At 39.3% G+C, this 27,942-nt stretch overlaps 1 protein-coding gene and 1 pseudogene across 2 annotated transcripts; one reads left to right on the forward strand and one right to left on the reverse strand.

Annotated features, from left to right (window-relative positions):
- The window catches only part of LOC126082389 (dnaJ homolog subfamily A member 4-like), a 66,161-nt pseudogene extending 65,668 nt beyond the window's left edge, over window positions 1-493 (reverse strand).
- On the forward strand, window positions 463-27,696 carry SNAPC3 (small nuclear RNA activating complex polypeptide 3). 2 transcript variants are annotated; one of them, XM_049895392.1, is made up of 9 exons: window positions 463-808; window positions 2,673-2,750; window positions 11,582-11,666; window positions 13,455-13,559; window positions 17,775-17,924; window positions 21,040-21,122; window positions 21,522-21,686; window positions 25,594-25,701; window positions 27,623-27,696. In XM_049895392.1, exons 1-9 carry the CDS (start codon window positions 492-494, stop codon window positions 27,672-27,674), a joined length of 1,143 nt encoding a protein of 380 aa, XP_049751349.1. In that variant the 5' UTR covers window positions 463-491; the 3' UTR covers window positions 27,675-27,696. The 2 variants fall into 2 exon arrangements, with proteins under 2 accessions (XP_049751349.1, XP_049751348.1); XM_049895391.1 differs by lacking the exon at window positions 27,623-27,696 and adding an exon at window positions 27,138-27,507.
- The last annotated feature ends 246 nt before the right edge of the window (window positions 27,697-27,942 follow it).

Consider the following 27,942-nt stretch of genomic DNA (forward strand, 5'->3'; position numbering starts at 1 on the left):
ATGGGGCTTTTGGGTAGGTGTTGAAGCGACCGAATTGAAGGGCTGGCCGTCGTCCCCCTCGTCTCTCAGCCTCTGGGCCACAGGCAGCAGCGTAGTCAGTGAACCAAGGAGTTAAAAAGTCCCGCCCGCATCTCTTGGGCGAGGAAAGCAACGAGCCGACTGAAAGGAAAGAACGTCTTGCAGGACAGATGGCGCTACCACGTAACCACCAGGACCGAGAGCCCAGCGGGCCCGGCGCCAAAGACAGAAGAGCCGCGCCCGGATGCGCACAGCACCGCGTCGAGAACAATGCATTCAGTCGCGCGCGCGGAGCAGCGCGGGACCGCGCCCGGGGCCTGGCCCGACCCGGGGGTTGCCGGGAATTGTAGTCTCTAACTTCCGGCTCGCGCCGCCCCGCCCTCCCCTCCCGGGGGCTCCGCACAACTACAAATCCCATCACGCTCCGCAAGGCCCGATCACCCGGCTTTTGCAGGGAAGGCAGCGGGGTGAACATGGCTGAAGGTAGCTGCGGCGGACCAACGTGCAGTGGGGTGGTCGGCAGGCAGGAGCCGGTCCCCAATAGCAGGGGCTGCAACTTTCCAGAGTATGAACTTCCCGAGCTAAACACTCGCGCCTTCCACGTGGGTGCCTTTGGGGAGCTGTGGCGGGGCCGACTGCGCGGGGCCGACGACTTGTCGTTGAAGGAGCCTCCGGCTCCCGCGCTGCCCGGGATCCGAGGGGACGCCGACTCCGCTGGAGAGGATGCCGCGGTGGCCCGGGATCTGGGCTGCAGCCTGGAGGCGGCGGCCGAGCTGAGGACAGTTTGCGGGTGAGTGCGGGGCCGAGCGGGGTTCATCCCTGCTCCTGCGCTCCCATGGGACTTTGCTCCGGAGGGCCTGTGGTATAGACCCCGGGGTAGGCGGACCGCCCTTTTAAGGGTTTTAACCCGCTGGAGCCTTCCCCCGTTAGGCATATCGGAAGAAGTCCCTTGAGGGCAATGCATAATTTCTGCGAGTTAAGAACCGAGAGAGCCGCATAAGAGATTAAATTTTCCATTAGCTCATTTTTAAGTGCTTGGAGATGTACCTGCCGTTGACAGACACTTTGTCAATGGAGGGACCCGAATGACGGGGAGGCTGGAGGAGACGGAAATCAGAGGAGTGTTAAAACCTTGATTAGCTGTTGTCTCTTTTCGAGGACATTCCGGATATACTAGCGCTCAATTTTTCCAAAAAGTGCCAAATTTGGAGGTGCAAATATAAAAAATAACTTTTAACGTTCCCTTTCTCCGTTCAAGGAGCCTTGATGGCGCAGTAGTTAAGAGCTTGACTGCTAACCAAATGACCCGCAATTTTCCATCATTACCGTGAATTCTGACTTCACTGAGCTGTCTCCTGGGTTTTATCCAGGGCTTGAAACAGGTTCCTTCAGGTTCGTACCCTTAGCTTATAATATGCATTTCTAACAAGTTCCCTGGTGATGCTAACGCTGCTGGTTAGAGAGTCAGGACCAATTCTAAGAACCACAAGTAGAGCAGTGGTTCTCAAAATTTATTATATGTAAGAATCACGTGGGGATCTTGTTAAAATGTAGATTCTGGTCTGGGGTCTTAAAACCTTGTGAGCAGCCATCTAAGATACTCCACTGGTCCCACCTCATCTGGACCAAGGGAGAATGAAGAAAATCAAAGACACAAGGGAAAGGTTAGTCCAAAGGCCTGAGGACCACAACAACCACAGCCTTCACCAGACTGAGTCCAGTACAACTAGATGGTGCCTGGCTACCACCACCAACTGCTCTGACAGGGATCACACTAGAGGGTCCTGGACAGAGCTAGAGATAAATGTAAAACAAAATTCTAACTCACAAAAGACCAGACTTACTGGTCTGACAGAGATTGGAGAAACCCTGAGAGTAGGGCCCCCGGACATTCTTTTAACTCAGCCCTAAAGTCACTCCTGAGGTTCAGCCTTCACCCAAAGATTAAACAGGCTCATAAAACAAAACCAGACTAAAGGGACACACCAGCCCAGGGGCAAAGACTAGAAGGCAGGAGGGGACAGGAAAACTGGTAATAAGGAACCCAAGGTCCAGAAGGGGAGAATGTTGATGTGTCGTGGGGTTGGCAACCAATGTCACAAAACAATATGTGTATTAATTGTTTTATGAGAAACTAGTTTGCTCTGTAAACCTTCATCTAAAGCACAATAAAAAAAAATTGGAAACAGATAATGGTGTTGATTGCACAGCATCATGAACACATTGAATTGTACACGTGAAGTATGTTGAAAAGCAAATGTTTTGTTACGTATTTATTTACTACAATAAAAAAATGTAAATTCTGATTCAGTACATCTAGGGTGGAAATAAAGAAAGTTCCTATAAGTGTAATCAAAGCAGGTATTTTTACTATTTACAGGTGAGAAGACTGACAATAGCAGGTGACCAGGTTTAGAACCCAGGCCTCCTGACTCCTAGAACAGGGTTTTTCTTTTATGTACTCTCTTTTAGTATCGCCTGGGAACTTGTTAGAAAATGCAGATTCTCAGTAGGGGATTAAACTGGTTGGAAGCCCTGATTTTATCTGACTTCTTAATTATTTGTTGATATATTTAGGACACAGCCCTGGCGTGCTATAGACAAGATGCACTGCCAGGCTTAAAGTGATTGTTTTTCTGTTTTGTTTTTTTAAGCCTTGATAAACTGAAGTGCCTTCAGGAAGGCGAGGATCCAGAAGTCATCCCAGAGGACACTGACTTGGTGACTTTGGGGTATGGAAGACTTTTGCTTTTGTAATGTGCTGGTAATTTTAAAAAATTGTTTTCAACATTTTATTATGAAAAGTTGAAAGAATAATAGTAATTATCCAAATACCCACCCTCTAAATTCAACAGATCATTTGGCCCTGTTTGTTTTAGCTTATGTGTATGTGATATTGTGTGTCTCTACAAGAGAAATCCTGTGTGATAGTGCAACTGGTGATTTCCAGCTTATAGCCATCTTACCCAGACCACCTCAGCTAATATCTGTCATCCCTGATCCTACCCTGTTTGTCTACCTCAAATATTCAGGCAGTCATTTCAATTCTAATTTGGTTTCTTTTGTAATAACTGCCAGATCTGTTCCCCTTGATCCCCACTGCTAACATTTATATTAGCCACACCTGGAGCACTTTGAAAGGTTCCTAATTGTCTTTCCTAAGTCCAGCCTTTTCTCCTTCCCGTTTATGCATCACACTATCACCTAAGCATGCTCATTTGTTAAGAAATTGTCAATGGCTCTACCTCTCCTCTGAGGAAGAATTTCAAACTCCGTAGCTGGACATTCAAAGCCTTGCACACATAGCCTCAATCTGCCAGATTTATTTTCAATCACTTTCTTTTTCAAATAATTGCGGGTGCATGTGACCCCTACCCCCCCAAAACTGTTGCTGTTGAGCTTATTCCAGTTTGTAGTGACCCTACAGGATAGAGGAAACTGTGGTGGCATGGTGGTTAAGTGCCATGGCTGCTAACCAAGTGGTCAGCAGTTCGAATCCGCCAGGCGCTTCTTGGAAACTCTTATCGGGCAGTTCTACTCTGTCTTATAGGGTCGCTATGAGTCGGAATCAACTCGACAGCAGCAGGTTTTTTTTTTTTTTTTGGGGTTTTCTGTAGGACAATAGAACTGTCCCATAGTGTTTCCAAGACTGTAATCTTTATGGAAGCAGACTGCCATCTCTTTCTCCTGCTGAGCAACTGGTGGGTTTGAACCACCAACTTTTTGGTTAACAGCTGTGTGCTTAACCACTGCACCACCAGAGTTCCTTCCCCATCTGAAACGTACCCATTTTTTAAGAACCTAGGATTTCTTTCCAGATTACCTCAGCCCACCTCATTCGTTAGTGAATAAATACATACTTACACTGCCTTGAACTCTTCTAACATTTCTAAAGTTCTTGAAGGCTCCCTGAGAGTCCCAGACTTCATCAGTATGTTGCTCTTAAGTCTATTGCTTTGCTCCATTGGCATTCTGTAACTATTATTGGGATTTTTCAAAAATACATACCTGATTGTGTCACTCTCTTGCTTAAAAACCCTTCAATGGCCCTTGGCTAAAGTCATGAATCCTTAAGAGCCCTCTGCAGAGTGGACCTTGATGATCTTTTCAGCTTTATGTCCTCAGGGCTCCAGCCACACTGCACTGTTTTTCAGTTCCTGGAGTGGACCCTCTCACTCCAGGTCTTTGCCTATGACACTCTCTTTCTCATCCCTCCCTGACTTCTCATCCTTCAAGTCTTAGCTCAAGGATTAAGGACTCCATTTAGGTCCCTTTGTATGCTCATATAAACCCATTGGCATCGAATCAATTCTGACTCATAGTGACCCCATAGGACAGAGTAGAACCTATGCTCATGTAGTATTCCATATTTCCTTGTTGAGTCCCTGGGTGGCACAAACAGTTAAGCACTCAACTACTAGCTAAAAGGTAGACAGTTCGAACCCCAGAGTCACCTTGGAGGACAAGCCTGGTGATCTGTTTCTGAAAGGTCACAGCCTTGAAAAACCTGTGGAGCAGTTCTACTCTGCATACACGGGGTCGCCATGAGTTAGAATCGACTCCACAAGAACTAACAACAACTTCCCTATTGAAATTCATGCTTTATTATGGTGGTGGTATTAGCTGCCATCAGGTTGGCTCTAACTCATGGCAACCTTATTAAGTAAGTATAATATAACATACTCGTGTAAGTTTCTGTCTTCCTAGCTAGACTTCAAAGTTCCATAGGCTCTGTCACACTGCTATATCTCCAGTTACTAGAATCATGACACATAAGTTAATATTTGTAGAATGAGTGGAATGAATGAAAGTTTCAGAAACCTGAGGAAGTGATTTTTAGAAATTGACTGAAAAAGGTTAACGGTAATTATAATCAAAGCAAACCTCCGCTATAGTTTATAACATGCTAATTGGCTTGCAGTGATTTTAAAATGTAAGCCATGTTAAATAATAGTAACTTTAAGACTAAACACGTTGCTTTGTCTAATTTCCGGGGCTAGGTCAACTGAATCTCCTTGGTTCTTGTCTAGTTGTCTAGCTTCTCCAAATACTGGAAATACAGGTAGAATTGTATATGTATTCTAGTATAACAAGAGTTGGTACAGCACTTTCTGTAATAATTTCTGGAATTATTTTGATATTTAAAGTAGTACAAGTATTAGTGCCACCCACCCACTGCTGTCGAATCGATTCTGACTCAGCAACCCCATAAGGGTTCCAAGGCTGTAAATCTCTAGGGAAGCAGACAGCCACATCTTTCTCCACAGAGCTGCTGGTGGTTTCAAACAGCCGACCTTTCGGTTAGCAGTCAATCACTTTAATCACTAGACCACCAGGGGTTCTTATATTAGTCCTAAGTGTCCTGTAAATAAACTAGACTACTAGCAAAAGCTAAAATCTCTATCTCTATGCTTTCTGTTCTTTAAATCTTCCTTTTCTCCCTCCCCCAACAACTTTTAAAAAATAAAAACAAAGCCTAAGCACAAAGACCCTTTATGGCATTAAATAAATTTCTAGCACTTTTTCTTTGTCTATCAAAACAGCTGTTGCTGTCGAATCCAAATCTGGTCTGCCCATATAGGGCAGAGTAGAACTGCCCCACAGAATTTCTAGGGAGCAGTTGGTGGTTTCTAACTACCGACCTTTTGGTTAGCAGCTGAGTTCTTAACCACCGTGCTCCTAGGGCTCCTTGTCCAACAAAGGAGCTACTTACTTATATAAAGGAAAGAAAGGCAGTTGATATAGATTTTTCTTTTTTTGTGTGATTCTTCTTTGATATGTGCTGTTACTCTTATTCCATAGCAAAAAAAAAAAAAATTTTTTTAAAGAATAATTTATCTTTAGTACTTTGGAGATTTTGATTATTGAAAGAGAAGGTTTTCTAGGAAGAAGAGAGATAATTGTTAACCACATTGGTGTAGATAAAACTTATCTGTCATCCCCAAAGCTTTAGCAACTGTACTTTTAATACAATAGCCATTTAATTTAGATTATTCTGCCCACCCCCCTCACTTCTGTAGCCAAGGAAGCACTGCTTTGGGTCCAGTTTGCACCATTTAAAGGATATTTAAGGGGGAAAAAGGAGAAAAGGGAGAATTTTTAGAGTCCTACAAGTAAAAAAAATTCACAAGATTGGAGGAATCAGCTTTTCTGCCACCACTACCCAGGGTTTCTGCCACCACTAGAGCAAATAAACCAAAAAACCCACTGTCATCGAGTCAATTCTGACTCATAAGAGACCCTGTAGGACAGAGTAGAACTGCCCCATAAGGTTTCCAGGGCGTAGCTGGTAGATTCGAACTGCCCACCTTTTTGTTAACAGCCTAGTTCTTAACCACTGCACCATTAGGACTCCGGAACAAACAAACAATTAAAAAAAGCACTGATAAATTGAGACTTTGCTAAACTAATATAAAAGACCAGTATTGAACTAGAAATCTTGTAACCTAACCCTGCAAATCACAAAAATGAATAAGAGGAAATAAAATTCAAAAAGAACTTATTGCAGAAAATCAGGAAACAACTGTTCACACAAATCAACTGAGGATACCTCCCCAACCCCTGAAAAATAACCGGGAAACAGAAGAAAACTATAAGTCTAGACCTCAAATGGAATTGAATATACTCAAGCATTTGAGGATATTAAAAACCACCTTGAATTAGAAATTTTGAAAGTAAGAATGGAAATGATTTTAAAATAGGAGAAATGAAAAAAAGAATTGATGGAACTCGGGAAAAAATGGAAAAGACAAAATTATCTGTGTATGAATTACAAGTAGTGAATAAATCACAAGGTACCCAAGGAAGAATAGACTGAAATGAAAATTTAATAAGGGGCTTTGAAGAAGGGCATAAAAATGTCCAAGAGAATGAAAATGACATAAAAAAAAGAAATGAGTCAGAGAAAGTAGTGGAAATAGAAGCCAGGCAAAGAAGATATAATATTCATAATATAAAAACCTCTAAAGAAGAAAAACCAATGAAACAGAATTAATATTTAAAAATATAGTCTAAGAAAATTTTCTAGAAATTAAACTCTGAATCTACACGTTGAAAGTCCTTACCAGGTATCTGGGAAAATTAACCCAGAACAATCAACTCTGAGACATATCCAAGTAAAATTACTAGATTTCAGAGGTAAATAAAAGATAAAATCATTAAGGCTTCCAGGAAAGAAGAACACATAACTGACAAAGAGAAAAGAACTGGAACAGTATCAGACTTTGCAAAATTGATGCACAAAAAGCAACGCAACTATGGAACGCTATATACATATATGTATATATGTATATTTTTTTTTGAGCAGTTTTTTTTTTAAAAAGCTTAGTGAATGTGAACTAGTATCAAGGCTACGGAAAAAAATTATCAACATACACAAACGTGGATAATTCTGCACCTACCAGTCATTTCTGAGGAATAAGAATTAAAACCATGAAACTCTTAAAAGAAGACGTAGGGGTAAAGCCTCATGACCTTGTTTTTGGCGATGGATATATTCTTATATTTAGGTCATTGATCCATTTTGTGCAAATTTTTGTATATGGTGTGAGGTATGGATTCACCGTCATTCTTTTGCATGTGGAGATCCAGTTGTCCAAGCATCATTTGTTGAAGAGACTGTTGTTTCCCCATTGAATGGACTTGGCACCCTTGTAAAAAATCAGTTGGCCATAGATGCATGGATTTATTTCTGGACTCTCAGTTTTATTCTATTGGTCTGTATGCCTGTCCTTATACTAGTACCACACTGCTGTGATAACAGCTTTATATGGTATGCTTTGAAGTCAAGAAGTGTGAGTCCTCCTGCTTTGTTCTTTTTCAAGATTGTTTTGGCCATTTCAGGGCCAATGCAATTCTGTATGACTGAGGATTGGAATTTCCATTTTTGTAAAAAAAGTTGTTGGAATTTTGGTAGAGATTACATTGAATCTATAGATTATTTTGGGTAGTATTGACATTTCAACAATATTAAGTCTTCCAGTCCATGAATACTGGATGCCTTTCCATTTACTTAGGTCTGTTTTATAGTTTTCAGTGTACAAGTCTTATATCTCCCTGGTTAAACGTATTCTTAGGTATGCTGTTATTTTAAATGCTATTATAAATGGGATTTTTTTTTTCCTTTTCGGTTTATATATTGTTGGTGTATAGAAACAACTAGTTTTTGTACATTGATCTTGTACCCTGACACTTTGCTGAATTCATGTATTAGCTCTAATAACTTTCTTATGAATTTTTGTGGTTTTTCTATATATAGGATCATGTCATCTGCAAATAGATACAGTTTACTTCTACCTTTCCAATCTGCATGCCTGTTATTCCTTTTTCTTGCCTAATTGCTCTGACTAGGACTTATAGTACAATGTTGAATATCAGATGAAAGCAGGCATCCTTGTCTTGTTCCTAAATATTAGGGGGAAAGCATTTAGTCTTTCACCATCAATTATGAGCTAGCTGTGGTTTTTTCATAAATACCCTTTATCATGTTGAGAATTTGCCTTCTATTCGTAGTTTGTTGAGTGTTTTTATCAGCAAAGGGTATTGAATTTCGTTAAATATCTTTTCCGCATCAATTGAGATAATCATGTGGTTCTTTTCCTGGAAAATTCCAAAGAAATCAATGCTAAAGCTGATGCAAGCAATAAAATAAATGAGCGAAATAGTAGAATACAGAATTAATATATAAAAATCAGTAGTCGTCATATATACAAACAATAAACAATTAGAAGACATTCTGGGTTAATGGTAGAAAAAATCCGATTTACCGTACCCACAAAGAAGATTAAATAAGTTTAACTAGAAATATGCAAAACTTATGTGAGGAAAATTTTAAAACACTCTTGAAAGACACTGAAGAAGACTGCAACAAATTGAAAGACATCCCCTATTCTTGGATAGGGAGACAACATTATAAAAACAGTAGTTCTTTCCAAGTAATTTATAAATTCAGTGCAATCCTAATAAAAATACCAACTTATTTTGTTGACTTATTCAAGCTGATACTAAAGTTCATGTGAAAACACAAACGTGCAAGAATAGTTAGGAAAACACTTGGGAAAAAAATAGACGGGAGTACTAACTTTACCAGATAGTAAAATGTACTGCAGAGTCTTTACAATTAAAACAGTAATGGCTCATGGATAAAGAGACCAGTGGAATAAATTAGAAAGCCCAGAGTTAGATTCAAATACATATGGAAATTACATGACACCATGCACCAGAAAAAACTCCAAAGGGATTAAGGATTGAAATCAGACTAGCACAAATTTAACGTTCTTTTGGTGAGGTCGTGGGGAAACAGGCACTTTCATACATTGCTACTAGGAATGCAGTCTGTCGTACCTAACAAAATTACATATGCACTTACCTTTTGACCCAGCAATCCCTGTTCTCGAAGTCTACACCGTAGGTACACCTCCAACAAAACTAAAATGCTTATCTATAAGGTTATTCGTTGCAACAGTGTTTGTAATTGCAAGATAATTCGAATGCCCTAAATATGCCCATGTATAGGAGAATGTTCAACAAACTACTGGACCTCCCCACAGTAGAGTACTGGGCAGCTATAATAACGGATGAGGAAGGTGAACTCAGAGAGATTTCCAGGACATACTGCTAAGTGAAAACCGCAAAGCCCCAGAACATATCTATAGTATGCTGCCCTTTGTGTGAGAAGGAAGGTGGTGCTGGTTATCTCATCTACAAAACCTTTTTTGCCTGCTCTCTGAAAAATAATTTTTTCTGTGCCACCTGGTACAGTGTTAACCTTTATCAGTAAAAGTCACTGGAAAGACATTGCCGGAGGAAGGGTTTTGCTTCCTGGTCCAGTGTGCTCAATGGACAGGCTCCTGTGGGCACGCAGCTTCCTTAGTACCCAACTCCAACAGTACATGGCCGTCAGCAGCAGCAGCAGCTAGCAACTTTCTTCAGCACCCACCTCCTTTCAGCCTCTCTGTTGAACAGCTTTCCCTGACATCATTGTGGGCAGATTTCCAGTAAGTTCCACCAGTATAGCACAATAGCTTCTCTGCCGTTCAGTGCCAGTCATGGCTGTGCCCCTCCAACAACATCTGGATCTCAGTCCTTGGGGGTCAAAGGAGAGCTCTTCCATGGACTCTTTCAGCCCTAGGAGTAGTGGGTATGTCTTCTGTCTTTTCTTTTATATCGTTTAGATTTCTCTTTATTTCTTAGTAAATTCCTGTTACGCTAATCCCTGTTAAAACTAACCTTTAAGTTTTCCCTGTTCACATTACTTGTGGTTTTTCTTTCCTAATTGAACTCAGACTGATGTGTTGTTGTTAGATGCTGTTGAGTCGATTTTGACTCATGGTGACCCCATGTGTACAGAGTAGAACTGTTCCATAGGGTTTTCAAAGCCTGGTCTTTTTCCTAAAGCACCTCTGGGTGGATTCGAACCACCATTTCAGTTTGTGTTTAACAGTTTGTGTCACCCAGGGACTCTCAGACTGATATAGAAGCAGGGTATAAGAAAATACACAGGTATCTGCTTATTTGAGCAAAAGAAGTAGGGAAGGATAAACCAGAACTATAGATATTGATTGCTTATAAGGGGTAGGGGGGAAAGGGAAGGAAAGAAGGGCATGACAGAATAGAAAGACTAGAAATGCCCAGCGAGATGAGGGCTTGTTAAAAGAACAAGAGCCAACCTGAAGGAGCTCTAATGGCCAAAGCTGGAACAAGTTATGCAACAAAGTAATGATAGAATTGGACTTTAACCTATGGGATAAAATAAATATGCATAACTTCATGTTAATGTAAAAGATCAGACAGATAAGTAAATGGGGGAAAGAGACGGGTTGTCTTCATAATAGAATTCCAGTGGATAAACGTTGCAGACAAAATCTACCGATGAGTGCTAAAGATCCTGGGTGAGAGTTTGAGGGGAAACAGGATGAGCATAGTCTCCAAGGATCTCCTGCAAGATACTTATCAAGTATCTTGTGAAAGAAAGTGACTTTATAGTGGGGAAACCAGGAAGACAAGCCCTTAACCAGGGTAAACATAACCAGCAATAAGTCATATCAACATCGTGAACGCTTTGACGTGATACACTGAGAAGGACATCATTCTTGTGATACTCTTGCCAAAAATGCATAACCTTATATTTATGAGGAAGCAGCAGACAAACCCAATTTAGGGACATTCTACAAATTAACTGATTAAAAGTCTACAGAAGTGTCAAGGTCATAAAAGATGAGAGACTGAGGAACTGTAACAGACTGGAGGAAACTAAGGAAAAATAACAAATGCAATGTGGGATCCAAACAGGCATTAAATGAAAAAATTTATGAAATCCAAATAAGGTCTGGGGTTAATAATATTGTGCCAGTGTTAATTTCTTGCTTTTGGTAATTATTGATTATGTAAGATACTAACAAAAGAAGAAGCTGTGTGAGAAATGTAAGAGAACTCTACAATTTTTTGCAGGTTTTTTTGTAATCTAAAATTAGTACAAATAAAGAGCTTTTAAAAAGCTAGAGTTGTTTTTGAAGGCACAATAAAGGATGTTAAAGTTTGATTTTTTTTCTTGTACATATGACAGGGTTAGAAAGAGGCTCATGGAACATCGGGAAGAAACCATAACGATAGATCGGGTGTGCAGACAAGAAACATTTGCTTACGAGATGGTAAGAGTCTCATCTTTTCCCCTTTCCAAAAGCAACAGTAATGTCTCTGTCATTGGCTGAGTATTAGTGATGACAAACGTTCATTTTATATTGGATACGCTTAGTTGAAAACAAACTAGAGAAACTTCACTGGGGCTGGGAACAAGAGGGAGAAAAAGGCCCATAAAATTCGACTGACCATATATTTGACAAGGGGCCCTGGTGGTGCAGTGGTTAAGCACTTGGCTGCTAACCAAAAGGTTTGGCAGTTTGAATCCACCAGCGGGTCCGTGGGAGAAAGATGTGGCAATGTGCTTCCATGAATATTACAGGTATTTTCTTTTTTTTTTTGGTATATTTGATTCTTTTCAGATCTGCTTTTGTTTTTGCTCTTAGCTTTTTCTCTTTCCTTAATCTTGCTCTCAGTATTAAGTGAAATTCATGCCTTTTCACCACCCTACTGCTGGTTCTGTTTTTTTTTTTCTGCTCCTGATACGGTTTCAGAGCCCTGGTGGTACTGTGGTTAAGAGCCATGGCTGCTAACCAAAAGGTCGGCAGTTTGAATCCACCAGCTGCTCCTTGGAAACCCTCTGGGGCAGTTCTGCTCTGTCCTATAGGGTCACTATGAGACAGAATGGACTTAAGAGCAATGGATTTGGTTTGGATATGATTTACCATATTCTTAATCCTAACCTATTATCTCTGTGTGAAACTCTAAGTACAGTTTAAGTTGGTGAGTACTAGGGAATTAAGAGCTAGTAGGCACGATGGGTTCATTCAATAAACTTTCTTGCATACCTACTATGTGCCATATACTCTGCTGGGCAGTAGATAGAGTGTAAGGGCATCTGTGTTACTTTGCACCTTTATTTCCTAGCCAGCCCATCCTGGTGGCCTCTACTTAATAGGTATTGAGCACATATAAAAGAGTATGATTCACTAAACATGATAATATTGTAAAACAGCATGGATTTTAGAGCAAACCAATGTGTATTTGCATCTGAACTCTGTGGTGTGACCTTGGGTAAATCTGAGCTTCATCTTTAAAATAGCTTCATAATAATATGAAATAAGGTATGTAAAAGTGTTAGTAACTGTAAAGTGTCAGTATTATACCAACATTAAGGAGCTCTGGTGGTTAACTGGAAACCCTGGTGGCATAGTGGTCTTAGCTACGGCTGCTAACCAAAGGGTCGGCAGTTCAAATCCACCAGGCGCTCCTTGGAAACTCTATGTGGCAGTTCTACTCTGTCCTATAGGGTCGCTATGAGTTGGAATCGACTCGACGGCACTGGGTTTTTTGGGTTTTGGTGGTTAACTACCGGGTTGGTAACCGAAAGGTTGGTGGTTTGAACCCACCCAACAACTCCACGTGCGAAAGACCTAGAGATCTGCTTTCATAAAGGTTACAGCCAAGAAAACCCTGTGGGGCAATTCTGCTCTGTCACGTGGGGTTGCTCTAAGTCCAAAACGATGCGGCGGCACCTAATAACAGCAACGTGCTGACATTAGTTAACAGCCCTGTTTTATTATCAGTTACTGAGCACTTAGTGCCTGACATCTTATTAGATGCTTTCTGTACACATTTCCAACAACAGTTCTATAAAATGAATATTTTCTGGCTTGTTGGTTTGTTTTTAAACAGAAGATGAAACTAAAACTGGAGAGGTTAAGTGGTTTGCTTGAGATAAAATGAGAAGGCCTGTCGGACTCAAGCCTTTGCTTATAGCTGCAACACTACACTGCCTCTTATCTGAGTCACATGGTCTGACTTCAAGCTCTCTTAATTAATCTGTTTTCCTCCTTCAGGAGTCACATGCCATAGGAAAAAGGCCTGAAAATCCAGCAGACCTGGTTGAAGAGGGGGAGCTTATCTTATCTCTGAATATCTTGTACCCTGTTATATTTCATAAGGTCAGTGTTGAATCCTTTTGGATTTCACAGATAGGAGTAGCTTTTGTCAAAGGGTCTAGTTTTGGAAGGGTCCCATTTCTTAGGGTTCAAGAAAATACAAGTATATGCTATCTGTATGATGTCTTATTTTCACAGTTGACAGTCTCTATATTCTTGGGTTCTTTGTTTTAATGAGGAGTATTATAAATATGGTCAAAATTTTAATAATGCCTCAATAGGATTATAATTATAGAGTTGGAATGTATATCTGGTTTCTGCACTAGAAGCAACAGGAAGTATATGTAGATCTGAAATGATTCTAATTCTTTGAATCCTTAAGGTTTTTTTGCAGAATGGGTGGCTGGTCAAGGAGTTAGGTAACCTTTGTTCACCAATTCAGAATACTTGGAAAGTTATTGAACTAACTAAATAGAACTCTTCTTTGATGAAAATACAGCAAGTTAACAAATTGGGATATCCAGGAATTTCTGAGGCATCTCTGATAAAAGACTGTATCCCAGCCCAGAGTGAATGTATTTTTTTTTTTTTGTACACTTTATTGTGGTATAGGTGAAAGTTTACAAAGCAAATTAGTTTCCCATTCAACAATTTACACACATTTTGTTTTCATGGCGTTAGTTGCAATCCTTTCACTGTGACAGCACTCTATCCACTTCCTCCCTAGGTTCCCTGTTTCCATTCGCCCATCTTTCCTGCCCCTTCCTGTCTTCTGGACTTTGTTTTTGAGCAAATGCTGCCCTTTTGGCCTCATGTGCTTGTTTGTTCTGAGATTTATAGGCCTGTCTGTGGTTTGGCTGAAAGGTGATTTCCAGGAGTGGGTTCATTTCCAGGTTTGAAGGGTGTCTAAGAGCCATAGTCTCGGGGTGAAGGTCTACCAGTCACTATCAGACTAGTAAGTCTGGTCTTTTTTTTTTTTTTTATTGGGCTTTAGGTGAAAGTTTACAAATCAAGTCAGTCTCTCATACAAAAAGCCATACACACCACGCTGTGCACTCCCAGCTGCTCTCCCCTTAATGAGACAGCAGATTCCTCTTCTCCACCCTGTATTCCCCGTGTTCATTCAGCCAGCTCCTGCCCCCCTCTTCCTTCTCATCTCACCACTGGACGGGGGTTGGCTGCATAGTCTCATGTGTCCTACTTGAACCACAAAGTTCACTCCTCACCAGCATCATTGTCTGCCTTATAGCCCAGGCCAATTCCTGTCTGTAGAGTTGGTTTTGGGAATGGTTCCAATCTTGGGCTATCAGAGGTTCCGAGGACCATGACGGTCAGGGTCCCTCTGCTCTCAGTCAGACCATTAAACCTGGTTTTTTTACGAGAATTTAAGATCTGCATCCCACTGTTCTCCCGCTCCATTAGGGATTCTCTGTTTTGTTCCTTGTCACGGCAGTGATCGGTGGTAGCTGGTCACTGTCTAGTTCTTCTGATCTCAGGCTGATGGAGTCCCTGGTTTATGTGGCCCTTTCTGTCTCTTGGGCTCATAATTATCTTGTATCTTTGGCGTTCTTCATTCTCCTTTGTTCTAGGTGGGTTGAAAACAATTTATACATCTTAGATGGCCGCTTGCTAGAGTTTAAGACCCCAGATGCCTCTCACCAAAGTGGAATGCAGACTGTTGTCTTATTACATTTTGTTATGCCAATTGACTGAAATGTCCCCTGAAACCATGGGCCCCAGACCCACATCCCTGCCACTCTGGCCTTCGAAGCTTTTGGTTGTATTGAGGAAATTTCTCTACTTTTGGTTTAGTCCAGTTGTACTGACTATCCCTGTGTTATGTGTTGTCCTTCCCGTCACCTAAAAAAAAATTTGTCTACTATCTAGTTAGTGAATATCCTTCTCCATCCCTCCCCATCCTTGTAACCATCAAAGAGTATTTTCTCTTGTGTTTAAACTTAATCTGGAGTTCTTATAATAGTGGTCTCATACAGTATTTGTCCTTTTACAGTTGACTAATTTTGATCAGCATAATGCCGTCCGGATTCCTCCATGTTATGAAATGTTTCACAGATTCATCGTTGTTCTTAATGGTTGCATAGTATTCCGTTGTGTGAATATACCATAATTTATTTATCCATTCATCTGTTGGTGGGCACCTTGGTTGCGTCCAACTTCTTGCTATTGTAAACAGTGCTGCAGTGAACATGGGTATGTATGTATCTGTTCCTGTGAAGGCTCTTATTTCTTTAGGGTATGTTCCAAGGAGTGGAATTGCTGGGTTGTTATGGTAGTTATATTTCTAGCTTTTTTAAGGAAGTGCCAAATCAATTTCCAAAGTGGTTGTACCATTTTACATTCCCACCAGCAGTGTATAAGTGTTCCACCCTCTCCACAACCTCTTCAACATTTATTATTTTGTGTTTTTTGGATTAATGCCAGTGTTGTTGGGGTGAGATGGAATCTCATTGTAGTTTTGATTTGCATTTCTCTAATAGTCTAATGATCGTTAGCATTTCCCTCGTGTATCTGTTAGCACCCTGAATGTCTTCTTTGGTAAAGTGCCTGTTCATATCCTTTGCCCATTTTTTAATTGGGTTATTTGTCTTTTTGTTGTTGAGTTTTTGCAGTATCATGTAGATTTTAGAGGTCAGACACTGATCAGGAATGTTGTAGCTAAAAACTTTTTCCCAAGCTGTAGGTAATCTTTTTACTCTTTTGGAGAAGTCTTTGGATGAGCATAGGTGTTCGACTTTTAGGAGCTCCCAGTTATCTAATTTCTGTTCTGATGTTTGTACGATGTTAGTAATGTTTTGTATACTGTTTATGCCATGTATTAGGGCTCCTAGCATTGTCCCTATTTTTTCTTTCATGATCTTTATCATTTTAGATTTTATATTTAGGTCTCTGATCCATTTTGGGAAACCCTGGAGGCGTAGTGGTTAAGTGCTGCGGCTGTTAACCAAAGGTTCGGCAGTTCAGATCTGCCAGGCGCTCCTTGGAAACTCTATGGGGCAGTTCTACTCTGTCCTATAGGGTTGCTGTGAATCGGAATCGACTCCACAGCACTGGGTTTGGTTTTGATCCATTTTGAGTTGGTTTTTGTGCATGGTGTGAGGTATGGATCTTGTTTCATTTTTTTGCAGATGGATATCCAGCCATGCCAGCACCATTTGTTAAAGAGACTGTCTTTTCCCCATTTAAGAGTTTTGGGCCTTTGTCAAATATCAGCTGCTCGTATGTGAGTGGATTTATGTCTGGATTCTCAATTGTGTTGCATTAGTCTATGTATCTGTTGTTGTACCAGTACCAGGCTGTTTGACTACTGTGGTGGTATAATAGGTTCTAAAATCAGGTAGTGTGAGGCCTCCCACTTTGTTCTTTTTCAGTAATGTTTTACTTACCCAGGGCCTCTTTCCCTTCCATATGAAGTTGGTGATTTGTTTCTCCATCTCATTAAAAAAGTCACTGATATTTGGATCCGGATTGTATTGTATCTGTAGATCACTTTGGGTAGAACAGACATTTTTACAATGTTAGTCTTCCTATCCATGAGCAAGGTATGTTTGTCCACTTATGTAGGTATCTTTTGCTTAAGTCTGGTCTTTTTTATGAATTTAAGTTTTGTTCTACATTTTTCTCCCACCCTGTCCAGGACCTTCTGTTGTGATCCGGATCAGAATGGTTCTGGTCTCAGGCTAGTGGAGGCTGTGGTTCATGTGGTCGTTTGGACTAATTATTTCCTTGAGTCTTTGATTTTCCTAATGCTTCTTTGCTCAGGAAGGGAAGAGACCAATAAATAGTTGTATCTTAGGTAGCTGTTGTGAAATGTATTCTCGATTTCCCAAATAGATGTACCATAAATGATGATAAGGTTTAATTGGAATATTACTGTATAAATAATGTACTTGTAAATAAATAGGCTTTTTTGACATATCTGGGATGTAATTCGGGTACGGGGATGTAATTAGTACTAATTACCTTGTTTCTGTGGGGAAATTGTTTTCAGAGTTCAAATAAGCAACCCCAATACAAAACAAAAAAAGGACCTTTGACTTCAATGAAGTAGCTTCCAGGAAATTAGAAGACAGTCTTGCTAGGTGAAATTATATCCTGAGGATTCTTAATACTGATGTCAGTTTATAGCATTTTGATGATAATTTTTAGCTTAAATTAAAAAAAAAAAAACTAGTAAGTTAATGTAGACCTGGCTGTGACAGAATTTGTTTATTAATTGCTTTCTGTCCAGGTGGAAACTAACTTATATTTAACTTTTAGCACAAAGAACACAAACCATACCAGACCATGCTGGTATTGGGCAGTCAAAAGCTCACAGAACTGAGGGATTCAATCTGCTGTGTCAGTGACCTCCAGATTGGTGGGGAATTCAGCAACACTCCTGACCAAGCGCCTGAGCACATCAGCAAAGTAAGTTGATTTTTTTTTTCCCCCATAAAACAAGAGGAAATGATAATAAGCTAAGGAAATGGTGATGACTCTGGGAGGTTCATAAACACTCCACCCATTGCCATCCAGTCGATTCAGACTTTGTTTTATTCTTCCATGCCTTTCCATTAAGCTATTGATCCTTTCATTCTCAGCTTAAAAATCTCAGTAGGTCTCCACTACCTGAAGTCTAAGGCCTTTTGTAATGATAATTCCCACGTTAACTTTCCATTCTACTCACCCCCTACGTTTGCACCTTGTGCTTCAGCCACAGTTTATATATCCTTCTCAGGCACACCACACTTTTTCATGCCTCCAGTCTTTGAACGTGGTTGAGAGCCCTTTCCCTACCTCTGTCCGTCTGGTGGGTTCATACTCATATTTCCAAACCCAGTTTAACTTATTATGTAAAATTTTTCCTGACCTCCTCTCTTCACCACTCTGGCACCTTCTCATTTGTCCATTATAGCGCTTAGTACAGTATGCTGATACAACTTGATATGTGCCTGTCTGCCGCACAAGGCTCTTGTAGCTGAGGAGATGAGAAACTATTCCAACCAATATGCAGGACTTTTTGAATAAAACATTTTCTTTGGTTAATTTGATAATGTGAGAGAACTAGGAGAGTTGGACCATTATATTTACATCTGTCTTCAAAGCTTTTGTCTAAAATGTAATATGTCTTGCTAAAGTTTGTTTTTGAACTGTGGTAGTTCAGTAATGGAGTGCATTTTTTTTAGTATATATAGAAATCATTGCCAGGGTTTTCTGATCAAGTTTAGAAAAAAAAAGTGGCCCCCTCATGTTTTGATGTTCTGCTCTACCTACCTTTTATACATTGCTCATATTAGTCAATCTTTTTTGGTCAGTAATCTATTCAGGGTCTTTTTTGGAAGAACTGTAAGAAAATATTTTACATGTATATTATTTTGCTACTTATTATACAACCTTTCCTGTAAAGGAAAAACAGTAACATGAGTTTTAAGTTGCAAAGATTTCCTTAACGGAGCCTCTCCAGCTCTTCTCTTCCATTACTGTTTCCCTCACAGCAGGTGTTGAGAATGTTTCGGAGGTTCTAATATAGCTGATTTGAATGTTTGCAAGTGCGTAAATGTTTGCAAGAGCATAAATGACTATAGGATGCCTAAATTTATATGTAAATAATGACCTTGTTCAAATGACTGTACTAGTTATTGAAAGTTACTTGGTAAAACAGAGATAGTAACAGTAGACCCATTTAATTAATTAACAACAGAAGTATCTTCTTACACTGGTTTTCCCACGTTGGTTGGTTCTTTTCCCCCCTTGGAACTTGGTCAGCTAACTAGCTGAGATACTGACAAAAATAGGGAAACTAGTAAGGATTTTTGGTTACCATTGAAACTGAAAATTCACCAGTGTTGAGATTATTCACATTTTCTGAGCTATCCATTTATATACTAAGGTAAGGAAAAGTTCTTAATGACTTAGGATTTAGATGGAAAACATTTTTGTTTTTTTAGAGTTAACCTTCTAAAATCCCATCATTTTCTTGGTAGGATATTAATAACTATATCAAAATGTGTTACACTTATTGCCGTCAAGTCTATTCTCACTCATAGCAACCCTATAGGGCAAAGTAGAATTGCCCCATAAGGTTTCCAAGGAAGCAGACTGCTACATTTTTCTCCCGTGGAGCAACTGGTGGGTTTGAACTGCTGACCTTTCTGTTAGCAGCCAAGAGTTTAACCATAGCACCACCAGGGCTCCTTTCAAAATACGTTAGGTTGCTTAAAATCACTTAAGATGAAGTTCTCTAGGAGCATTTTGTAATAAACAAAATTTCGTGTAGAGTGAACTTTGTTTCTAAAATAAGGCAATAGTGTTATTCTTTCAGGACCTTTATTTTTGTACTGTCTTCCTTGAGGGTTTAGAAGTATATTAAGTGGCAAATTTGTGTTGTATCAGCCAGGCATAGCTTTATAGTACATTGTATCCTTTTTCTTCACATTAACCTGTTAATCATAGTTTATAGATGAGGAAACGCAGGGTCGTTGAGATTTGGTGACTGGTCCAAGAGCAGACTTGCACAACTAATCTTTTGAGAGTGTCTGAATCCAAAACCATATGATCTATAAATGGATGAATAATGAAAAATATGAATTTCAGAGGAGCAGAAGAGAAATTAGGTATTAGGGTATAAAGCATTTTAATACCTAAAACTTGGGTATTACTTACAGTCACAAGCTGCTTTTGATTCTCACTCCAACCCTGTTAGGTAGCATGACAGATGTTATTCTCACTTTACAGCTGAGGAAACTGAGGTCCAAGTAGACTGTTACATACCCAGAGTCACAAAGCTAGTCAGTGGTAGGTTAAAGAAAAGAACCCAGGCTTCTGGCCCTCGTGCAGGGCCTTAGTCTGAGCATAGGAGGTTGCACGTTAGAATCTCCTGGAGAGCATTGGAAAAATACTCATGTCTGGGCCCGTCATTAGGGATTCTTATTTAATGAGTCTGGTGGACTGAAAGTTCAGAAACCTGAAGGTTCACACCAATTGTGGGACCTTGGGCAGGATAGAACAGAAAGAACAGAAATTCACATACTGCCTACATAAGAGTTACTGAAGATATGAGAGAATTTTTGTAAAAGCATATTGAAAATACAGAAATGTCGGAAAAGCATGACTCCACGATCACTGTCATCATCAGTGAGGCTTCACTTAGGAAACTGATTATCAGAGAGAGATGTGACTATTTCACTTTAGTTTCAGTATCCAAAATAATTTCTATTGCTGTGTTTGCATATGGTAAAATAATATTGAAGTTTATTTTATTTCCAGTTGGATTCTTTTCATGAATTGCAGGAGAACATAGCAGATTTAAACTCAACCCAGCGATAAAAACAGCAACAGGATAAAATCCTGGTAACTAACACAATACTTGTCACATAGTAAGTTCCCATTAAGTGTTAAATTAATGAGCTGAGCATATTCTAAGACATTTCATAAAGTTACTGTAACACATAAAAAAGTACTCATATACAAATTTTGAATTAATAATTAGAGCAATTTCATAATTGTTAATAGTGGACTTTCAGCACCATTTGTTTTCTTGTAGGATCTATACAAATCAGCCTTCTTTTATTTTGAAGGAACATTTTACAATGATAAACGATATCCTGAATGCAGAGATCTGAGCAGGTATGGTTTCCAAAAATCTTTTCAAATCTTTCTGATTTCTAGTTCTCAAAATAGTTATATCTCAGTAAATCGTATTATTGGCCTGTGAAAATGTTCGCCAAGTCATTATGTTCTTAGTGTGTTTTGTTTTTTGTGGGGGCAAAATTATTATACTTTCAGTTTTTTATAGTGAGTGCTTAACCATTTACACCACCCAGGGACCCGCCGCCGTAACAAGCGGAGAAAAATTCAGCCTTCCTGATTCCGACCTGTATTGACCCGTGTGGCTTCCCTCTTAAGATGGAACTGTCCAGTTATTTGGATGAACCTCTGTATGTGAAATACTGCAGTCACAAACCCCTTTCTGCCATTGTAAGGTTTTTGTGAAGCAGTGACACATGTGCCCTTTGACCCCCACAGGACCGTCATCGAGTGGTCCGAGGCCCACGATAGAGGCTATGGGAAGTTCCAGACTGCTGCCATGGAGGATTTCACCTTCAGTGACTTGGGGATCAAACTGGGCTTTCCTTACTTATACTGTCACCAGGGAGACTGTGAACACGTTGTTGTCATCACCGACATAAGGTGGGTGGCGGCTCTCAGAACATTTTGCTATTATTCTCTTTTCCTTCTCTTCTGTTTCATAGTGTAAAAGCACAGGTGCTCGAAAAAACTAACAAAAAGAATCAGAGTTGCCACTGCAGCTTGGCTTGGGAGTAGCAGAAGTTTCCAGGCAGCTCTTGTGTCCGTTTGCATTTATATTGATGTTGTTTGTTTTGTGGCAGATACATACAAGGAGTACTTAACTGTTTATTAGAAGGTTCAAAATCCGTAAATACTTTTAGAAGCCTGTATCTCCACTCGCATATTAAGCTGCTGTTACTCAGGTGGTAGTCTTCCATTGTCTATATTTACAGGCCCTTTGCTTTGCACACTTGCAACTATATTACTAGGTTTCTTGCCAGAATTTTTAGGAGAGAAAAGGAAACTAGGGGACAAAGAGACGAATTCTGACATTTGACAAACATGAAGTCCTAATGCTTTGTAAGGGTTTAAATTGGGAAGGATTTAAAATAGTCTACAATGAGATTTTGGGATCACAGTTGAAGCTACTGTCTCAATTCCTCATATATCTCTATTCGTCATGAATAGAGATACCGATACCAGCTATACAAAATTAACTGATCCCAAAATCTCATTCCCCATGGATAAATACTCATTTCCTCCTTATTTAGGAAACCTCAGTTTAGGAAGGACTTGATACGTAGGAATAAGCCCTACTCTCTCTGGTTCGATCCCTTCTGAAAGACCATTTTAGGTTTTTTGTGGAGCAGTGATATACCAGCACGTTTATTATGCACATAAAAGGATCTGATGCCTTTGAAAAGTCCCTGCTTTCACTTCTCTTGAGTTTTGGGTTCTTCCAAAACACAGCTGAGCCCTTGTTCCCATTCTCTCCTCTCAGTGGGATAGTTGGTCACCCTCTAAGGTCTTGTCTCCATCCCCCTGGTGTTTTCCAAACTAGCCTTTGATAAAAATCACCTGGGGGTGCTTGCCAAACATAAAGTTCTCTGGGATCCTGAGTCAGTAGGGTTGGGTAGGTAGGCCAAAGTCACTGTATTTAAATACACTGTGTGATTCTTATTCTGAGGTAACTTTGGGAAATACCGCAACGCAGCAGGTCACTGCCCTATTTCATTTCCCTAGCAGTTCTACCCTGTCATAATAGGGTTACTAGGAGTTGGTGACTTAATGGTACCCAACAACTACCACCCCTACACAGACCTCTTGAGCAGCCTTCTATTGTATGTGGATCCAGTTTGCTGGAGGGTAAATTGCAAAAGGAAGTACGATCCCCTGCTGTAAATAATTGAACTATTGTAATATCTCCCTTTGTAACTTTGTTTCTGTGTGGAAATACATTCCAAGTTTCAGCTCTCCTACTAATGAATTGACTTTTTGAGTTCCCACTTTAGGTTGGAAAAGGCCAAGATTAGAAGAAAAATGTTTATGTCACAAAATCCTGACTAGATAGAATACTTGAGATATCCTTTTATAGAATTCCTTCTTGTAGAACACCTTAAGAGTTAATTTTCTTGCTTAGAAATAAAATGTTACCAGCTACATTTGTGAAATATGAAAATTTATGCATTATAGCAGAGAACTTATTCTGAATTCTGAATGCATAGGAATTGATAAATAGTATTGCTTTCTCCACAGGATAGTAACTGGGATCCACCAAGGGGAAGTGGAGATTTTGGCTCAATGTAAAATAAAGGTTTTAATAGGAAGCAAAATTAAATTTTTTTGAGGCAATGAGATGCTTGTCACTAGGAGTATTCATGTGAGAATTTTAAATCACAATTGTTAAGAGTTTAATGTATGCAATAGAGGTTGATTGAGGGAACCTAAGGACCCTGTGTTTTTGTGCTGAATATATCCCAATTCCTGGGATACAGAACTTGAACAAACTTGTGTTTGTCATCTTGTGTGTCATATCTTATCGGCATTTAATTTCATATCAACTCTATGAGCTCATTTTACTTGGATCCACAGTCAACACTCATTGGAGCAGCAGGCAAGAAATCAAAAGATGCATTGCACTGGGCAAACCTGGTGCAAGAGATCTCTTTAGAGTATGTTAACAAGCAAAGATGTCACCTTGAGACTAAAGAGTGCCTGACCCAAGCCACGTGTTTTCAGTCACCTCATATGCATGCGAAAGCTGGACAATGAATAAGGACTATGGAAGAAGAGTTGATGCTTTTGAATTCTGGTGTTGGCAAAGAATATTGAATATGCCATGGACTGCCAGAAGAACAAACAAATCTGTCTTGGAAGAAGTACAACCAAAATGCTCCTTAGAAGAGAGGATGGTGAGACTATGTCTCACATACTTTGGACATTTGTCAGGAGGAATCAGTACCTGGAGAAAGACATCATGCTTGTTAAAGTAGAGGGCCAGCGAAAAAGAGGAAGACCCTCAAAGAGATGGATTGACACAGTGGCTACAACACTGGGCTCAAAGATAGCAACAATTACGAGGATAGCACAGGACCAGGTGGTCTTTCGTCTTGTGCTTGGGGTTGCTATGAGTTGGAACCAACTGGACGGTACCTAAAAACAGTATGAGCTCAGCAAAAACAACTATCCTAATAGGGGACTAACATAGGGATAAATATTTTAAATAAAGGTGAATTATCACCTGGAGAGGTTGGACAGAGAGGCTCTTTCTGGTCGTAATTTAAACAAAGTATTTGTTTAACCAAAATATACTTCTATAGAGGGATGGTGAGGGGCTGTATTCTGATGAAACAGTTAAGAATTGGTGAGGCAGGAGCCAGGAGAGCCGTTACAAACCTCACAGACTTATACAGCTTTAAGAACTGTACAACACATTTGTTTTCTTGAAATAATGCATTAAATTTTATGTAGGCTGTTCTGGCTGCTCTTCCACTCAAATGAGGGGGAATTGTGTCTTAAAATAAGCATAAAGTGAAAGACAATCCACTGTTTTCTGGTTGTCTTGGTTTCTTTATGCTTCTTGTAGCTCAGTGTGGACTTAAGGCTCAAGGACAAAACATGGCCCTTGAACTCAAGGCAAATTCTTGATGCAGTGCTAAACAAAAACAACGATCTGTTCCAATGCTGAAGTACAAACAATTTACACTCTAAGATTTTTCAATGAGGGACTTCCCTAAAGAACTTTTAAAAGTAATTTAGGCTACAAGTCATTTTCATTTACAGGCCGATTTAACCACTCAGTGCCATTCCATACTACCATCTGTCAAGCTTAATACTGTAATCATTTTTTTTTATGGTGGAGTTGATATTTGCTACCCTTTTCTTACTGGAAAAAAAAAAAAAACCGTAGTCAAATTTTATGATCCTTCAAAATAATCCAGTACAGTTAACGGATTTACGCAAAGTCGTGCAGCTGATTGATTAGTGGCTGAGTTGAGACTGACTTCCACTGAAACAGTTTCTTAAAAGTTTCATGGTTCTGACACTTGAAACTCACTACAAATTCACACTATTCCAGGAGCCAGATTTGGACATTAATAAAGATAACGGTTTAAAAAAAAAAAAAAAAAACCACGTTGGAACAACCGGTCAATCTTGGTGTACCGCTAGCAAGTAGCTTTTCTCAAACTATATTCCCAAAGAAGGTACTGTTAGGCAAAGCAACAATTCTTGAAGGAATATATTCAAGAAATGCTACATATACCTCCCTCTTAGAATCACAGCACATGTGACTATAAAGGGATTTGGGAAGTCTCACAGGAGAGAAAGCCTTGTTTAGTTCAAAGTGCTTTTTTTGAGAAAGTATTTTGTGGAATATACTTTGTTTAAACTTGATGTAACAGGTTTAAAATTTCTATAAGACATTGGAAAATTGTTCCTAATGTTGAGGTACAGATATATTTTTGACTCTTTGCAAATCATAAAAATTCCCACTTTAATATCTTCATTTATTTTCTATGTGTAAAAGGCTTGTGCATCGTGACGACTGCTTGGATAGGACACTTTATCCCCTTCTTATCAAGAAGCACTGGCTATGGACGAGAAAATGTTTTGTTTGTAAAATGTACACAGCCAGGTAATAGATACCTTTTTTTTTCTTTTAAAGAAGTATTGGTTTTCAACTGTCAGGTGCTTTTAACTTTTAGTATTTCTTTTCTTTTTTGGCTCTGAGGATTTGTACTTTGGGGTTTTATCTCGTTAGGGAAGTGCTACAAAATCAGTTTAATGTCACAAAAAGGAGATAACATTATCATGTATAGCAGCAGTTCACCAGTAGTCAGACTTCATGGTTGTTGATACAGTGGCTCACTGATGCCATCAGGGAGCCATGTTCTGTTTTTTTTTTTTCCTGCAGTCTACAAAATAACCTCCACCTCATAGCATCTTCACCACAACAAAAAAATACCACAGTACCTCACATGTAATAAGGTCAAATATAGTTTCATAAAATTTTCTTTTGTTTTAAACAGCTTTATTAAGATATTATTCACATACTATACAGTTTACCCATTTAAAGTGTACGATTCATGTTTTGTTTAGCATATTCATAAAGCTGTACAACCATCACCACAATCAGTTTTAGAACATTTGGGGCCTTCTGGAATTTTACATTTCAGTTATTGTGCTTTTCATCTCCTGAATTCCCACTTGTTTTTTCTTATTTCTATCTCTTCATGGATATTCTTTGATTAAAATTTTTTGTTCTACATGATTCAGCGTATTTAGATTACAAGGTGTTTCTTAATGTGGATCACAGTCAAAAAAAAGTTCAAAACCAGAGGAACAGGGAAGAATTAAGTATCTTCAGTTTGTTTTGGGTTCCACACCGTAATGTGCTTTACTATCCCATCAACAGAAAAATTTGATAAATCAGGTCAAAATTAAAATCAGGAAATGTTAGGAGTAAGCAGACATTCCAAGAGATGCAAAATTCAGACAGACTGAAAAATAGCTTTTTCTTCTTACTGTGGTAACAATCTCAAGAGAAAAACAATGTCAGTGGAATAATGTAAACACACCAGATGATAACATTTTATCCTGAATTCTAGGTTAAACAGCTGGAGTTTTCAAATTAACCAGGACAGATACGCCAATTATGAAGATAAAGCAAAGCATATCAGATCCTTAGTATATTGTTTTTCAAGACAGTATGTTAAAGGAAAATGACTGTTCATAATAGCAGTTAGAGGTTAGCTATGTGATGGTAAATGTATGGATGCGTTCAAGTACAGATTTTTCTGTACTCACCGTTTAAGGGAAAGTCTTTGAGGAAAACAGCATTCTGCAGTGTTTCTTAGTGTTAGGTGGTGCCCTTTGCCTTACAGAGTTGGTAGTGATAATTATATCGGTACGTATATAAAATAATATACAGGATTATAATGTATTAGAAGGTAAAATAAGGCAATAGTGGGGAAGATAAATCTATGTACTACTATAGATCATAATGCAGGGCGTGTTAACAGCATGAAAAACTTGATTGTACTCATGTCCATCTTTTTTTAAAAACAACAGGTGGGTGACGAACAATGACAGTTTTGCACCAGAGGATCCATGTTTCTTTTGTGATGTTTGCTTCCGAATGCTCCACTATGATTCAGAAGGCAACAAGCTGGGGGAATTCCTTGCTTATCCTTACATTGATCCAGGAACCTTTAATTAAGGCTAACACAACAAAAAAAGAACCCTTTGAAAAATAACTGTCCTCTTGGATGCTTATGTCCAAGAAATGCCACGGAGGAAAACAATCCACCCGAACAATCAGCTGAAGCTACAGAAGTCAAATTATAGATTTTCTAATGAAGTAACTTGATTATATTTAAAGCTTAGTAACTTGATATAGTAAATTATTTTAGTATTTATTAAAGTATATTTTCTATTCAGAGTGCCTTTTGCTTGTTTTTAACTGGGTTGTTTATAGTATTGAGTTATAGCAGTGCTCTATATATCTGAATACAAGTCCTTTGTCAGATATATGTATTGTGATTCTTTTCTCCCAGTCTGGCTTGCCTGTTCATTCTGTGTCCAGAATGCTTTTTGCTACTAATATGACTCATCAAGTGGTAGAAATGCCTTGAAATTCTTTGAAGAATGTGAGAACTACACCTTGTACCATGAGGCGTCCAAGGTATGGATCCTTCAAATATCTGTAATAAAAAATAGAAGTTAAGCAAAGAGGAAATTATTAAGAACAGCTGTGTAATCTTACAGTGGGCTCTTTTTTAATATTAAGGGTTTTTTGATAGAAAGTAGGCACTCTAGACATTTTAACGAGACTGTCACCACGTAATGAGTTTAATAGATCTTGTTAGGTCACATA

The sequence above is a fragment of the Elephas maximus genome, chromosome 9, assembly GCF_024166365.1.
Source record: "Elephas maximus indicus isolate mEleMax1 chromosome 9, mEleMax1 primary haplotype, whole genome shotgun sequence".
Classification (NCBI taxonomy): Eukaryota; Metazoa; Chordata; class Mammalia; order Proboscidea; family Elephantidae; genus Elephas; species Elephas maximus.